The sequence below is a fragment of the Bos indicus genome, chromosome 25, assembly GCF_029378745.1.
Source record: "Bos indicus isolate NIAB-ARS_2022 breed Sahiwal x Tharparkar chromosome 25, NIAB-ARS_B.indTharparkar_mat_pri_1.0, whole genome shotgun sequence".
In the NCBI taxonomy this organism is placed as follows: domain Eukaryota; kingdom Metazoa; phylum Chordata; class Mammalia; order Artiodactyla; family Bovidae; genus Bos; species Bos indicus.
Window position 1 is genome coordinate 2,280,945 of NC_091784.1, and position 16,981 is coordinate 2,297,925.

The 16,981-nt window shown below is 50.3% G+C and overlaps 1 protein-coding gene across 3 annotated transcripts in view; it reads left to right on the forward strand.

Annotated features, from left to right (window-relative positions):
* Nucleotides 1-16,981, forward strand: part of CRAMP1 (cramped chromatin regulator homolog 1) — a 44,807-nt gene that overhangs the window by 6,872 nt on the left and 20,954 nt on the right. For all 3 annotated transcript variants that reach the window (XM_070779421.1, XM_070779423.1, XM_070779422.1), the window contains 4 exons: nt 4,763-4,956; nt 6,811-6,964; nt 8,433-8,516; nt 9,952-10,000. In XM_070779421.1, the coding sequence (XP_070635522.1) occupies nt 4,763-4,956; nt 6,811-6,964; nt 8,433-8,516; nt 9,952-10,000 (481 nt within the window). The remainder of the gene's footprint in view (nt 1-4,762; nt 4,957-6,810; nt 6,965-8,432; nt 8,517-9,951; nt 10,001-16,981) is intronic.

Consider the following 16,981-nt stretch of genomic DNA (forward strand, 5'->3'; position numbering starts at 1 on the left):
AGTACGTTGTGTCCTGTTTCGGATGATATGAAAATACAAAGATAGCAGAGTCACAGATGCAGAAACCGTCTTTGTCCTGGATGGCGGTGTGCTGGAGTGCTTTATCACATCAAGCAAGGCTGGTGTTCTCAGCGCCGAGGACCAGCGTGTGAAACGTGCCTTGGAGTTGTGGTCCCCACGTTACTCCCTGAGGAGGGTGTACGTTTAGTGGGAGCGCTGAGTTGTAGTTGTGTTTGTCTTAAATATCTGTGAGAAGAGTGAAAGTCTTCGAGGGAGGCCACGCCTGGTTTGAGAGAGGGGGACACTGAGCCTTGCGAGGTGCCGCTGAGGCAGATGGAGCAGCAAGTGCTGAGGGCGGTCCTGGTGGGCAGCACGCGGCTCTCGGGGCCCAGCGGACGTGGTGGGGATGGGGGTGCTTGGATTCGTCCGTGGGGCGGCACCCTTCCTGGGAACCATCCACCTTGTGCCTTGGTGGAGAAGGCTTCTTCAGCAGCAGCACAGAAGCACCTCTGAGACCCTGGGTGTCACACCTCCCATTTGGACTGAGTACAGCCTGGGGTGCCCGCCGGGCCTCATGTTGGGCGTGCTGCCCTCTCGGCCGTGAACTTCCACGGTGCCAGGTGGCGCCCTAGTGGGGCTGGGGGCGGGCAGGCGGTGAGACGGGAGCGTGCCTCCTGCCCAGCGCAGGTGGGCTTGGGTGGACGTTTCTGAAGCCCTCGAGTCCAGCCCGACAGGGTCTTCCTGTCCCTTGGGACTTTGATGTTATGCTCGGGAAGTTCGCAGGCTCCAGAGGAAGGCTGAGGACAGGGAGTGTGCTGTGACGGGGTGTCACCACATCCTCGGAGTCCCCCGGGACGTCACACGGCCGTGCTAGGCCAGCATCCACCAGAGTCCTGAGCCTGCTGCCACCTCCATCACAGACGGGGGGCGCTGAGACCAGGGTCTCTCCTTTGTCTGCCCGTGGCTCTGTGTGTCGTAAATGCTGAGGCAGCCACGGCCCAGGTGACAGCCACCGTGACGTAACACGTCCTGGGGGAGCCCCGTGTCCCGGGAGGATGATGCCAGGTCTGGAGTATGAGGAGGGGAACTGGCTGGGCCCCTGCCGTCTGGGCCATGCGGCTTTCCCGCTTTCAGGGCTTCTTTCCCCCTGGTGATGGTGACTGCACACGAGGACAGAAGGGAGCAGGGCGTCCAGACGCGCTCCTCGGGGCTGGGCACCTGGGCTTCCCCGGCAGAAAGATGGCTGGTTCTCTGCTGCGCAGTGCTGAGGGGGCATGGGCAGAGAGAGCGGGCGGTCTAGCTTGTCTGGAGTGGATGCGGGCAGCGGGGGACGCAGACAGACGCCGCACATCTGTGTTCCTCAAACGTGAGTCCTGGAGAGGGTTGCGGCCTGGGTGGGTGGTCTGGGAGACCAGAGAGGGCACTGAGGGGCCTGCTCCGAGGTGGCTCCGAGCCTCCGGAGGACTGGCCCACCCACCGCTGGCCGTGGTGGGTGGGAGGGACGGCGCCGGCTCCCCAGCTCTTGCTGAGCACACTGTGAGGCCTGACGCGGCCGTTCCTGCTCTGAGGTACAGGGAGGCTGCCGGGCTCCGGCCTCGTGTGTCCTTTCCCTCCTGCCTTCCCGATGCTGACTTCTCACGTGCAGGCTCTGACTAACCTCTTTGTGGCCTCAGAAGCACGGTTGCAGGTGTCACATTGACTTGGGGCCTGTGCATACCCACGCCCACCCCAGGGAGAGCCCCACACCCATTAAGGCTTGTTCAGAGTTGTCGTCTCAACACCCCCCCACCCCCGTGCCCTTTGCCTTCCTGCACCTCTGTTCTTCTCGCTGGCTTCTCTGTCTTCCCCTTTCAGTCATCACTCTTTCTGTCTGGACTTTGCCCGGTAACCATCTCGTTCTCCCAGTGTCTCTGATCCTACTTGTCTTTTCCTGCTTGAGTCGCAGTGCTCGAAGGAACCAGAGCTCAGGTGGGATGCCGTTCTTCCTCCTCCTCATCTGAATTTTCAGGGATGTACCAGGTGCTGTGTTCTCTCCCCCCCATGAAGTTTTGTGATTTTACTCTGTTTCTGAGAAGCATTCAAGGTCTAGAGTGACGGGCAGCAGATGTGGAAATGGTCGCCTGAGGGTCCTTGGCTTTATTTTCCTCTACTGAGGACGAATGTTTTTGAAACCCGAGCAGGAGAGGCTGAGCATCGCTGCTCTGACCTCTGGCCTTGAAGAGGGCGTGGTTGGTGGCCTCAAGGACCTCCTGGGAGCAGCTTTTAAGTCGTCCTTTCCTTCGTGTCTGCTGGTTTGGTGTATTCTGTGGGCTACTCCTGAGGTCCCTCCAGGCTCAGAGATGCTGCCATTCAGTTTTCCGTCACTGTTCATCCTCCTTGTTGCGGGTTACCAGTGAAAATCTCACAAAACCCAGCAAGAGGCCTGCGTTAACAGAATTTTCAAAAATGTGTGTAATTTCAAGTACGTTGACACCAGTGTGGGCTGGCAAAGCTAAACCTGAGCTGTGATTGTTAGCAAGTTGCCTTTGTCTTGGAAAAGGAGGGTTTATGAAATTCTTTGTTGTGGGTGGTGCAGAGGTGGACAGACAGCCCTTCCTCAGAGGAGTACTCATGAGGAGTTATGAGCTCCAAGTCAACCAGAATTTCTTTTATTTGAGAGTGGGTTTAAATGGCACCCGTGACCTGATCTTGAGCTCATGGAGAGGCGTCTCTGACCTGCGCGCAGTGGAACAAAACCGACGATCCCTGCACACGAACTGAGTTGCCTTGCCTGTTGAAACATCTTGGGACATGCTGGGCTCATGAGTTAGGTCAGGGGTTTGGTTTGGTTTGGTGAGGAGCTGACAAAGTCAGGTCCTGTGGCGAGGGCGTCCTTCCCCCACTCTGCGCACGGGGATTCTCAGGTACAGATCTGCTGAGCCTCACAAAGCGGAGGAAGCAGCTTGGGACCGGCTTGTCTTCCCTAGCTGTGTCTAGGATGTGAGGGGTGAACATACAGGTGCGGTGACAGAAAGGTCCCTCCCACGCTGTCTGGCATGGGAACCCCTGGCCCCCTGTGGACCCAGACCACTAGAGCTGTGGCTGGTGTGACTAACGAACTGGGGTTTTATTTAATTTTAATTAAGATTTAAATTTGAGTAGCCTCGTTAGTGATCGTCTAATTGGGCTATACAGCTCTGATAAATTGTGAATTCTGTTAGCTGAGTGTGTCGCTTTCTGAAGGTGGCCCGCTGGCCTGATAACACATTTCCCCACAAGAGAATCAGGCGCATTCCATGTACCTGAGTGGTTTTTCTACACATATGAACACATTCTCATGCCCAGTAGCTGACTGATAGGATCAGCTTTTTTTAGATACTGCTTATGTTGACGTTAGGCCTTCTCAGGTGGCTCAGTGGTAAAGAATCTACCTGCCAATGCAGGAGATGCAAGATATGCAGGTTCAATCCTTGGGTCAGGAAGATCCTCTGGAAATGGCAACCCACTCCAGTATTCTTACTTGGAAAAATACATGGTCAGAGGAACCTGATGGGCTATATAGTCCACGGGGTTGAAAAGAGTCAGGCGCGACTGAGCACACACACGTGTCAATGTGATTACGAGGATCCGCACCTTGAAAGGCACAGTGAGGCATCAGGGGGGAGAGTGACTCCGCCCTGCCCGGGGCCCCAGACAGCCCCTGCACTTGGATTCTGCAGGGGTGGTCTTTGCAAGCATGCATGGAATCACTTTTAATTTGTCACTTTTTTTATTTCTCACGATTGTCTTTTATTCCCTTTGGAGGCAGAACCCTCTCGAGGGGCTGAGGGAAACATGGCCCTGAGTTCCCAGTGAGCACGTGTCTGCCCAAGGAGGGCCCCCAGCAAACTGACTGGGAAGTGGATCTGATGGAAAAGCTCATGATTATCTCATCAAGAAAGCATCTTAACAGTTATCTGCACTTGTTTGCTTTTCCTGTTTGAAGCACTTTTGTTTTTATGATCTTATTTTTATCCTTGTCATTCAGAGTTTGCAGATTCTAACCATTGGATGGCCCTGTGGTTCCGAGAAAAGAGAATGCTGGTTATCACAAAAATACACTGGGAGTTCCCCTTCCATCTGAGAGGAAGGAAATGGAATGGGTGGGAAGGCTGGGTCAGGTCATAAAGTGTGTAGTTATCTGTGACCTTTGCCTTGGCTTTGCTGCCTGTGTCCTCCTGGGAGCTCGGAGTTCTGGTCCTGGGCCTGGCTTGGACCCCCATGCTGGACCGTATGTGCTGCTGCCTCCAGCAGGGTCTTGAAGGACTCATCTCGAGATACAGAACTGGTGCTTCAAGAGCGTGTGTGGGATGTCACTCACTCTTAGAACACCAGACTTTGTTGATAAAAAGTGATCAAGAAAAACAGGAGTTTTGAGACTTTTAAAAGATGCTGTGGGGTTGTGTGGTGCATATGTTGAAGTTCCAGTTGTAGCTCTAAGAAGGTAGTGTCTTACACACATGTAGATGTTTTCTTGATTTTGAATTTCAATTTGTTTATTTGAAAATATAATTACTTTACCCAAAACCTCTTTTGAGAAAGAGGTGCTGAGTGCCTCAGCAAGGCCTTGTCCTTGTACTCTCAGTGGTGCCACATAAACGCTCTGTTTCCTTTTTCTCACTGTTTAAACGTTCACAAGGGTCAGAGGTCAGGGCAGGACCATGTCACTCACTTGCTGGGGGCGGGGCCTGGGGCAGCTTCTGTTGGTAACAGGTCACTCACTGTAAGGTTCTTTCTCTCCAAGGAGCTGATGGTGGTGGATCATCGGCTGCAAATGGGCCTGGGGTTGCCCCTGCTGCCCCTGCAGGGGGCTCTCGCTCCTCCTCCAGGAACCTGGGGTCTTCCGGTGGGGAGAAGGAGGAAGGCAAGAAGGTTCGGCGGCAGTGGGAGTCCTGGAGCACAGAAGACAAAAACACCTTCTTTGAGGGGCTATACGAGGTAAGCTTCCTGGAGCCTGCAGGGCTGGTGGGGCTCCCCCCTCACACCCCATTTGGTGGCCCCAGGCCTTGCCCTCTGACCTTGGCCCTTCATCTCCTTGGTGTGACCTTCAAAGCTGTTTCTAGTGAGGTGGCTGTTAGGAAGTGTCTTTGCTTCTCTCTTCTAAGATGCTCTCCAGTGGCTCAGAGTGGTGCCCATCCCTCTGGGCCTTCCCCTTGCAGCTGGTGGCAGTTTTGTGGGAGAGGAAGTACCTGAGCTAGACGCTGGAGGAGGCACCTCACGTGCAACTCTGTCTTGTTCTGGCTCACCTGCCATTGCTTTTTTTAAAACAGAGAATGAGTATTCATTCTTTAGGATTTTTACTTTTTGATCTTAAATTTTGAAATGATTTCAGAATTGGAAAAACCACAAAAAGAATACAGGGAATGTTCACGTGCCCTTTTCCTGCTTCCCTGATACCCTCATGACTGCAGGGTGACCAACACAGTGAGGAGGATCAACCTGATGTCATCAGTGTTTATTCTGGGGTCCTCCTCCGGGTCACATTGACCCACATTGTAGTTGGCTCCTCCCAATTGGGACAGGTCCCTCAGTCTCCCCTTTTTACCCTGGTCTCTTTTGAAACATCCAGTCTGTTCACTCGTGGAGCACCCCTCGTTGGGCTCACCTGACATTTCCTTGTGGTTAAGCTTAAGCTTTGTGTTGAGAGTGCTGCAGGAGTGCTGTGCCTCCTTGGGTGTCCTTGTGGGAGCCTCTGCTGTGCTCTCGGGCCTGCTCTGTGAACCTTGGTCTCTGCATTCAGGTTGCATCTCTCAGGTTCTCCACCACCAAGTCTTCCTCTTTTTTTTTTTTAACTTTGAGGCTGTGTGAATACCCTGTTTCGCATCATTTTTCCTTCTTCTAATTTAAGCAACCAGTGCTGCTGCTTACTGGAACAACTATTACTGTGGTGTATGCCCAGTGACTGCCTTCTAGCTCCCTTACTCTACGTACATTTATTAATTGGGAACCCCACGCCAGGAGCTCTCCCTTCTCCATTTATGTTGGCTCCTGTGTCCTTCTAACATGTTTCCTTTCAACCTTGAGTATTTCCTCTCTCTCTCTGGCAACTCAGGATGCTCTAGACATTCCTGGTGTTTTCCTTGCCCCAGACTTGGCGATGCCCATTTTCCCAAGGAACTCTGTTCGTTTTGGAAAGTGGGATTTAGAAGCCAAGCCTTGGGCACCCATGGTGCTCATTGCTGCCGGCGTGCCGTTACCTGCAGGTCCCTTCCCACGCTCTTGCTTGGTGTGTGTTGATGAGAGTTTCAGTCATGGGCAGTACCTGAACAGCATCGACACTGTGTTCTCTGGAATGTAAATTCCGTCCTGAAAATCTAAGCTGTACTTGGTTTCTGTGTGGAGTTGCTGAAGGAAGGTCCACAGCTGTATTCAGAGCACATTCTGTGTGATCCTGTTTAATACCTTTTGTATGAGTGAATTGGTGAGACTGTTTCTGAATAGTTGATGTTTTAAGATACCAGATACACAGCACCCTGAGCTCCTCCATCCTGTCATATTTTCTGGTTATTGTTTATTCGGGTATCCCATTTCATGGGCTCTAAAGAACTCTAGAGGTTAAGCCCTTTGTCCAAGTGATAAGCTTTATGTTTCTCCTGCTCCGGCTCCTTGCCTCTTGGGACCCACATGTTAAGGTCATTCTATTGCTGCTTTGTCCATTGTTCTGATGGAAACCTGAGGTTCTGGGGAAGCCGGGCTGCAGTTCACTCCCAGTGAGAGCTGTGAAGCGTCTGCCTTGCCCAGAGGCTGCCTCGTGGTGATTGCCTTGTGTGTGCCGCGGGCTCTGTCTTGCAGCACGGGAAGGACTTTGAGGCCATCCAGAACAACATCGCGCTAAAGTACCGGAAGAAGGGCCGGCCAGCTGGCATGGTGAAGAACAAGGAGCAGGTGCGGCACTTCTACTATCGCACCTGGCACAAGATCACCAAGTACATTGACTTCGATAATGGTAAGCGGCGCCTGCCCACCTCTCCCTGGCCCCGTGCCCACCCAGCACACGGCTTGGGGTGTCCTCGGCTCAGCATGCCTGCTGGCAAGAGGCCTTGTAGCTGGTAGTTGGGCTGAACTGCGAGGACGCCTGTGGCGTCTGGGTGCCTGGCTCGCTTGCTGGCAGGGAGGGTACCGTGGTCCTGGATCCTACCTCTTCATTACCCCTCCTTCTCCCAAGAGGGCCCTGGTGGGTTAGTGGGCCGGGCCTGGCATGGAAGGCTGGGGGTGGAGGGCTGGCCATCCACGGCTTTCCCAGGCCCTCGTCGCTTGTGTTTGAGTCTGGTTTGCGTGGTACTATCTTTAAGTCACATGTCTAGGTCATTGCCAGGTGCAGTCCTGACTTCCTACTCCGAGCACCCCTTCCATCAGCATCTGTCCTCGAGGGAGCCATTGCCGCCTGCTTTGTCCACACGCTGGGAGAGCCGTGTCCGTGTCACTTCTGCCACTTTTCATGGCTCAGTCCCTCCTGTGACCACCTGGTTCTAACACTCCCCATTAGCAGCACTGCTGATGCAGGATGACTGTGGTGGCCACGCTCACGCCACTCCTGTGAACTCTGCCTGTGCCTTGCAGGTGGTCTTTGGCCAGGCAGCGAGTTCTCGCCTCCCTGATGACCCCTCCAGCTTCCCCGCTGCCTCTCCCTGTGGTCAGGTTGCCAGGGCCGGGGCTTCCCCCAGCCTGGAAAGGCCCAGGGGTGGTCCGAACTGTCCTGTATAAGGAGTCTGGCTTTGGAGGGTTACTGTCTTTACTGAAACTGCTTCACCCTGCTTCCTCGCTCGCTTGGATGGGGTGTGGAGGACTGTGTGCTGCTGCTGCTGCATTTGCGTGTTTACAGAGAGCCCTGGCTGGGTCTGGCTTGCAAGCCGTGGTTTGCTGTCCTCTGCCCTGGAGAAGTCCTTTCTCGATGCCATGGCCAGCAACAGGGCTCTCGGGACTGTGGACCAAGCTCCAGACAGTCATGGTTGTGATGGTCACTGCACTTCCCGTGACAGTGTCCCTGTCTTTCCTTTGAATCTTTGTGGATGTCTCCAATCCGCCTGTCAGTCTTGCTGGTTCTGTTCTGAGCTTCTCAGATCTGTCTGTGCTGCCCAGCCTCCACTACCCTCCACCCTCCCCCAAACCCGCGCCGGGCCTCAGCTGGCCGGGTCTGTGCACAGAGAGGTGATCCCATACTCCCACGCTTGGTGGAAGCCCGCCATGTTGGGCATTCTATTTTCTCTCTAGGGACATTGCCCTGCCTGTTAGGGTCCCCTCCTCCCTCTTTTTCTTCTGAAAAGTGCAAAAACAGCACCATATTGCTGTGTACTCTGCCCTGTGGTCCAGGGTGCAGGGGTCAAAGCCAAGAAGCACCCCCAGTGCCCTGGCGTGACCTCGAGCCCCGCACGTCCGTGCTCTCCTTCTGAAGCTGCACCTTCCCTTGTTTTCAGTGTTCTCCCGTGGGCTCAAGAAGTCCTCCCAGGAGCTGTATGGCCTCATTTGCTATGGGGAGCTGCGCAAGAAGATCGGGGGCTGTGAGTACCTTCCCCGGGGCCGCCTCCCAGTGGGGCTGCAGCTTTAGTCCTGGGGCTCTTTGTTTTCTTCCCAGCTTTCAGCCTGAAAACACTTTAATGTACAGAATGTTTTAACATTGCGGAAGTATTGAAGGAGGATGTATTGATCTCACACGCTGTCATTTAGATTTTACTGGCCTGAATCTTGGCCATATCTGTGTTACCTCTCCTGCCCCCAGCCCCTCCACACACTGGCTTTCTTCTTGCTCAGCCATGGGACTGTAAGTTGCTAACACCCAAGCACACTGTCAACCCCTCACCCGCTGGCCCCTGAGAACAAGGATGTTCCCCTGCACACCCAGCATGTGTAAGATGTTTCCAGTGGGCACCACAGCCTCACTGGTCTCCTGACCAACTCAGGTCTCCCAGGACATCCACCACACCAGGCGGCGCACGCCTGTCCACAACATGCTGATTCACAGCTGCTGTGTCTCCTGGGTCTGGACTTAGAACAGCCCCCACGTCCTGGTCTTTCCCAACTCTGGTGCTCTGAGGGATCTGGGACCCTCCCTTGCCTTGGTCTGAGCGTGCCCTCATAACTAGAGTCCTTTTAGCTGTACAGGTGTTCTGGCCTCCCCGTGTGATTATGCACGTGAGGCTGCAGCCTGTCAACATGGCTTGGGAAGGCACACCCCTGCAGGGCCATCTTGTGAGATGAGGATGAGCTGCCACTGAGTGCGTCACAGTGGGCAGGCTGGTGGGGCGGGCATTCCCTGGGTGACCTGCGCTCCCTGAAACAGGCAGGACTTCCAGGAGCCTCTGAAGAAAGGGCCAGGTGTCCCGGCTCCCCGCCCCTCCTCCTGCAGGCTGAGGACTCCTAAACAGACCCCTGGCTCCTGCTCTTAGTGCTCTGCTGAGCTCCTGAATCCCTGTCCTGCCCTGAAGCACTCCTGGTCCTGGAGTGCTGGCCCAGTGCTGTGGCCCTGTCTGGTCTTCCCATCCGTGTCACCCAGCTGGACCCCTCCCCACAGAAGGCTCCCGCAGCCTTGTCCTTTTGTCGACTTCCTATCGCCCCTGGGTGGGGGGTGGGTGCACGTTCACTCTAGTAAGCAAACACACAGGGCCTCGGCCCGTGCTTTGGCAGAGCTGTTGGGGGCAAGCCCACAAGTAGCCCAGGAACCCAGCAGGACAAGTGTAGTGGGGCATGATGGTCCCCAGGAAAGGGTAGTGTCTCATGAGGTAGTTGGGGGCGAGTGGTTGGTGGAGAGGGGACAGTGCTCTTAGTGCAGGTGACATGTGGGTTCTCGGGGGCTGCAACTGACATGGATGTTACTCTGGGAGGCCCTGATGTTCCATTAAGTGGTTTGGATTCTGCACTGAAGATAATCACATGGAATCTTGCTGGGCTCTGCTCCTGACACCTTGATGCTCACGTGTGTTTGTCTTTGCACCGAAGGCATGGACGACAAGAATGCCACGAAGCTGAACGAGCTCATTCAGGCTGGGTGAGTAGATGGCGTGGGTGGCAGGCTGGCTCCCATGAGTTTACACTTTTTGCTCAAATATAGACCTTGAAATACATGCAGTTTTCTCCCCTTTTCTCAGTGAGAACCATTAAAACTTGAACTCTTCAGAGTTAACCCTTATGTCCTTGCAGCTAAGCATCTGCCCGTTAGGAGGTGGCCAGCCCAGGGGAGTGGATTGACCTGCCCCAGCTTCTCCCCGAGCTGGGGTCCATCCCTCTTCTTGGCAGGTCTCCACTCGGCCCTCACCTTCACGGTCTCACTCTTCTCCTCAGTCTCGTGCTTTGTAGTGTGGGAGCTCCTTTTGCCTCTGGAAGGCCCTCTGTCCTGTGCATTTTTCTGGCAGCCGTTTTGGCACCCCAGCTGCTCTCCTTCCTTGGCCTGATGTTGGATGGCCGGTGGGCCCCTGTTCCTCAGGCTGAGGGCCTGCCAGGCCGGCTGCCCATGTGCTTTTGCGCTTTGGCTCTGGCCCAGCATCTGTGCTCACAGAGGCTGGCGGTGGGTTCCTAGGCTCTGTGTCTGAACTGTCACCCGTCTGAGCAGGCCTGAGAATGACCAGGTTGTTTGCACCACCATGTATAAAAGAGCAGAGACTCATCCTGGTGGCCAGGAGGAGCAGGTGGCTTGGCCAGCTGGCATCACTGGGCACACCAAGCCTCCCAGAGGTATGGGGTATGGTTGGAGGTCAGTGGCCCTTGCCCCAGGGTTGTTTATTACCCCCATCCACCTGTGCACCGTCAGTGTCAGAACTGCCTGCCTGCCTTCCTGCCCCGCCTGTCAGGTGGGAGCTGTGTTGGCTCCAGGATCTAAAGGTTTGAGTGGTGGTATGTGCACGAGCCTTCCCTGGAGTGTCATCCCTGTGGCTGTGTGGATCCATGGTCTGTTTATCCTTCCCCCACTCCCCGGTAAGGGACATAGGCAGTTTACGGAGAGTGAAGGACTTGCCGTTGACGCCAACATTTGTCATAGATTGCCAGGGAAGGAGTGGTGGGCATGTGTAGACCTTACAGGGGGCTGCCAGCTTGCTTTCCAAGGAGGCTTCCGGGTACCCCAACACGCCCCACGCTGGGTGTGCTCAGACTGTCTGATCTGAGCCACTTTGCTGGTGAAGGGGTGTCTCACTGTGGTTTTCACTTCATTTACCTGAGGGCTGATATTGAACACCTTCCAAAGACTCGCTGGTTGTCTCTTGTGGGGTGCCACTTCAGGTCTTGTGCCCACTGAGTTTTGAATGTCCTTCATTTGTTCCAGACAAGCCTTGTGTCAGGCAAGTGACTTGCAGACGTTCCCTCCCAGTCTGTGGTTCATCTTCTTAGTGGCTTTATCAGTGACCTTCATAGGGTAAACATTTTAGCTGTGGTGTAGTCCAGTTTGTTGTTCTGTTGTTTTTTTCATATTTGGATCATGCTTTTAGTATGTCTAAGAAGTCTTTGCTGAACTCAAGGTCACAAGATTTTTTCCAGTGTTTTTTTTCTAAAAGTTTTATGGTTTGATATATAAATCCACTCTGAATTGACTTTGGTGCACACCATGTCGTTTGTGCTGAGGTCCAATTTGTGACCTGTGGGTGTGTCCATTGGGACTGGCCCCAATTGCTTCCCCTATTCGCTGCTATTTCACCCTTGTCTAAGGTCTGTTGACTATACTGTGTGGGTCTGTTTCCAGACTTTAAATTCTGATCCATTGATGTATTGTGTGTTCTTTTGACAACAGACATCAGTTTTGAAAAACAAAGCAAAAATCCTGTAAAAGTGAGACAGAGTTGGGGGGAGTTTAGGAAGGTACCTGTGGAAAAACTAGTCCTTGACATCAGAACATTGAGTATTTATCTCACTTCCCATCCCTGCCTCTCATGCAGACTACTTCCAAATAACTGTCTATCTCCCTTCATTATAAAATTGTAGAATTAGATCAAGGAGTAAATGAATTGAGAAAAGCTCTAAAATTAAATCTCATTATATTGGTTGCAGACCCAGCAGCATAGAATTTGGCACATGTTTATTAGACTTACCAAGTTAACTTTGCAGAGAAGTAAATGAAAAATATAAGAAAGGACAGCTCGACTCCCACGCACACAGAGCAGAGTTACTCTGCTGCCTGTTTTGTTGAAGTCAGACTGGTGGAGGACTCAGAGGGGTCTCTGCATCGCTCTGTGCGAGCAGGGACGGGCCTGATTCTCCTGCAGGTGCTCCTCCCCAGCCTGGCTAGGGCCAAGCCTCCCTGTGCTGGCTCCAGCCTCCAGCCACTCCTAGAACTTTGATTTGTGAGAAGAGGAAAGGGATCGTAACCTCAGAACGGTCTCTAGTCATAAAGCAGGCCCTGTTCAATTTCTCTTAAAAAAAAAAAAGGAAGTCCCAAAACAGCAGTTTAACGGAAAATGTGGTTATCACAAATACAAGTGCCACGTGACATGGCTCCCCAGCTCTTTAAATCTTGCTGCTGCTGTTGTATTTGTTTGGGATGGAGGGGCAGGAATGTCCACTTGTTCCAGAACCCTTTAATGGGGGGAGCTGTGTAAGAATTGACCCATTGTTCTTGGGTCACACTCCAGCATCATCAGAACATCCTGGGAGTGCTCTGCTGTGTGTGTTTCCCCTGAGTTGAGGTGGTTCAGTCTCAAGCACTTGGTCTCAGTGGAGACCATGTTCCCTGCAGGCTCTCATCCTCTCTGAACCTCCCATCCTGACACAACGGTGGGGAGAGCTGGCTCCTGGGGTCTGCCTGCCCAGATAACTGTTTCTCCTAAATTCACAGGCTCAGAGAAATTTAAGTAAAAGGAAAAACCAGAGGAATTACTCCCAGTTAAAAGAACAAGAGTATAGAGAAGGGGCATCCAGTGGTGACAGAGGTTCTGATCAGACCAAGGACCAGAGAGGGAATGTGATCTCCCCTGAGTCATGGAGGGACTGGTAGAGCTGAATAAGAACCCGCGCCTGTAACTGAAGACACAGGGGTCTTTCTGCTACACTTTTAAGAGACAGACCCTAGGATCTTTGCACATTATCTTATGGGAAAGACTGCCTAGAGTCAGAAAGAGCTGAAAAGCTCTCCTGGGTGACTGTTAGTTAATGAGGCCAGTGTTGGATGGATTGGCTCAAAAGATGACAGGCGCTGAAACAGAACCTGAGGAGGGAAAAGGAAAGTGGAACCTCACCTTCAGTATCCACTGCCAGAAAGCCCCTCTATTTTTGACCTCTATTACAAGCAGAAAGCCCTAAGTAGAGGCCTGTGTGAATATTATGTTAAAGAAGGCTGTGAAAGTAACCTGATCACAGAATGGATAGGGCCAGGGTATGAGAACCTCTGCTTCCTATGGTGCATTCAAACATGGGACACCAGTTTTGGTTGAGCCATATTTGCCGGGTCCCCAGAGCAAGCTGGCAGTGGACTGAATCGTTGAATACATGTGCTGTGGCTACTGGCGCTCCTGTGTCTGAGGCCTCAGGCCCTGACCCCACTCCACCATGGACTCTGGGCTGCTCAGGTTTCTACTTATCCTACCACCCTTCTCCTGGGACAGCTCTTCCCGCTGAGTGGTACCCATGTGGGAAGCTTTTGTGTTCATCAGCTGTGACCTGTAAGAATAAGACTTTTAAATCCTTAAAAAAATAAAAGAATGAGGGAAATCTGAGAGAACAAATAATGAAATAATCTCTCCAGTCTACCCCATGCTCAAAAAGGAGGTAATAAAAATGCTGAAGGAATTAAGAAAGGCTATCATTAGAAATGCAGATCACTGGCATAAGGATCTAGAAAGTATAAAGAGGAGCCAATCAAAATTAGACAGTTCAATTACCAAGATGAAAACCGAGCTAAAGACAGTAAACAGTTAATTAAATAATGCAGAAGAACGAATAATTGATCTGGAAGATAGAATAACAGAAATCACCCAATCAGAACAGACAAATGGAAAAAATGAAAGCAACATACAGGATCAGTGGAATAATATGAAGTGTGCCAATCTACGCGTAAAAGGAAACCCAAGAGGAGAAGAAAGAGAAAAGGGAATCAAAAATACATTTGAAAGTTTCCCAAACCTAAAGTGGGAAACAGTTTTCAAGAGACCAGAAGCACAGAGGGTCCCAAACAACAAGAACCCAAACAGACCTACTCCAGGGCACATCGTGACAGCAGACAAAGAGAGGATTCTGAAGGCAGCAAGAGAAAAACAGAGTCAGTTAGGAGAAAACCCCCACACGGCTATCAGCTGATATCCCTACAGAAATGGTCCAGGCTAGAACGGAGTGGCAAAATAAATTCAGAGTCCTGATGGAAGGGAAAAACCTTCCATCTAGGATACTCAACCCAGCAAGATGATCATTTGGAGCTGAAGGAGAGCAAACTTCACAGAGAGCAAACACTAAAGGAATTTAGTGTTTGTGATACTAAACCTATCCTAAAAGGAATAGTGAGAGGTCCTTTCTAAATAAAAAGAGAAGCAGGAGTCTATAGGAAAGGGAAATATCACAATAAGAAAGAGAAATCTATTAAAAGGACTAAAGATCACTTTAGATAAGCCAGTATATAGATTTAAAAAATAAATTCTGTGAAAGCGATTATAACTACAATGAACAGCAAAGGATAAACATGAAGATGTAAGACCAGACCTCAAAATCACAAAATGTGGGGGAGGGGAATAAGAAAGTGTAGATCTTTTGGAATGTATTTGAATATATATGACTTCCAGTGTAAAGCTGGTAGATACATTTCTGGGTTCACATATTTGAGAACCAAGGTAACCACAAATCAAAAACAAGGAGTAGATTCACCAAAACCAAACAGAAAGGAACTCAAGAATAAGACCAAAAAACCCATCAGGCCACAAAAGGGAAAATGAAAAGTGCAAAGCAACACCAAAAAGAAATATAAAATTAACTGGAAAACAAGATTTAAATGGCAATAAATACATACTTATCAGTAGTTGCTTTAAATGTCAATGAACTAAATGATCAAAAGATACAAAGTGTTAGGTGGGATAATAAAAGAACTTACAATAGGCTACCTATAAGAGATCCACTTTAGAGGGAAAGACACAGATTGAAAGTGAATGGATGGAAAAAGATATTTCATATGAGAAATGATGAGAAAATGGAAGTCACAGTACTCATATCAGACAAAATAGGTGTTAAAAGCAATAGGGAATTCTTGGTGGTCCATTGGTTAAGACTTGGTGCTTTCACTGCCATGGCCCTGGTTCAGTCCCTGGTTCGGGAACTAAGATCCCACATGCTGCAACTACTGAGCCCATGTTCTCTAGAACTCGTGCTCTGCAATAAGGGTAGTCTGTGCATTGCAACATGAAGCCCTTGCACTGCAGCTGGAGAAAGCTCACATGCAGAAATGCATACCCAGCACAGCCAGAAACAAAAAGTGAAAAACCAAGTACTAACAGACACAAAGGGAGAAATTGATGGGAATGCAGAAATAGTAGGAGACTTTAACACGGCACTGACAGCAATAGACATGTTATCTAGAGAGAAAATCAGTGAGGCAACAGAGATCCTAAATGACACAATAGAACAGTTAGACTTAATTGACAGCTACAGGACACTACATTGAAAAAAACCCAGAATATACATTCTTTATAAGTATCCATGGAACATTCTCTAGGATAGACCACATACTAGGACATAGAACAAATCTCAACACGGTTAAGAGAACAAATTATTTCCAGCACCTTCTGATCACAACTGCATGAAATTAGAAATCAACCACAGAAAGGGTAATGAAAAAATGATTACATACAGAGTAAACAGTGTGCTACTAAAAGTCATCAATAGCTCAGAGATGAAATCAAAGAGAAAAAAAACTCTTAAAAGACAAAAGGCAGTGAAAACACAACCATATAAAGTCCATGGGTATAGCAGAAGCAGTCCTGAAAAGTTCATAGCCATATAGGCCCTTGTCAAAAAAAAACAAGAAAGAACCCCGATAAACCGAAACCTACCACCTAAAAGAATTAGAGAAAGAAGAACAAACAAAACGTGAAGTCAGCAGAATAAAGATCAGAGAGGACATAAATAGAAATTAAACAATAGGAAAAAAATCAATTAAACCAAGAGTTGGGATTTTAAAAGGACAAAAATATTGATAAATCTCTAGCCAGGCTCACCAAGAAGAATAAAGAGATGATCCAGATGAGGTAAGAAGAGAGAGGAAATGGCAACTGACACCTCAGATATATTAAAAAAAATCATTAGAAAATATCATGCAAAGTTCAGTTCAGTTGCTCAGTAGTGTCCGGCTCTTTGCAACCCCATGGATTGACTACAGTACACCAGGCCTCCCTGTCCATCACCAACTCCTGTAGTTTGTACTCAAGCTCATGTCCATTGAGTTGGTGATGTCATCCAACAATCTCATCCTCTTGTCCCCTTCTCCTCCTGCCTTCAATCTTTCCCAGCAGCAGGGTCTTTTCCAATGAGTCAGTTCTTCGCAGCAGGTAGCCAAAGTTTTGGAGTTTCAGCTTCACCATCAGTCCTTCCAATGAATATTCAGGACTGCTTTCCTTTAGGATGGACTGGTTGGATCTCCTTGCAGTCCAAGTGACTCTCAAGAGTCTTCTCCAACACCACAGTTTAAAAGCATCAATTCCTCAGCACTCACCTTTCTTTATAGTCCAACTCTCACATCCATGCATAACTACTGGAAAAACCAAAACTTTCACTAGAAGGACCTTTGTTAGCAAAGTAGTGTCTCTGCTTTTTAATATGTTGTCTAGGTTGGTCATAACTTTTCTTCCATGGAGCAAGCATCTTTTAATTTCATGGCCGTACTCACCATCTGCAGTGATTTTGGAGCCCGAAAAAACAGTCTGCCACTGTTTCCACTATTTTCCCATCTATTCACCATGAAGTGATGGGACCAGATACCATGATCTTTGTTTTCTGAATGTTGAACTTCAAGCCAACTTTCTCACTCTCCTCTTTAACTTTCATCAAGAGGCTCTTTAGTTCTTCTTCA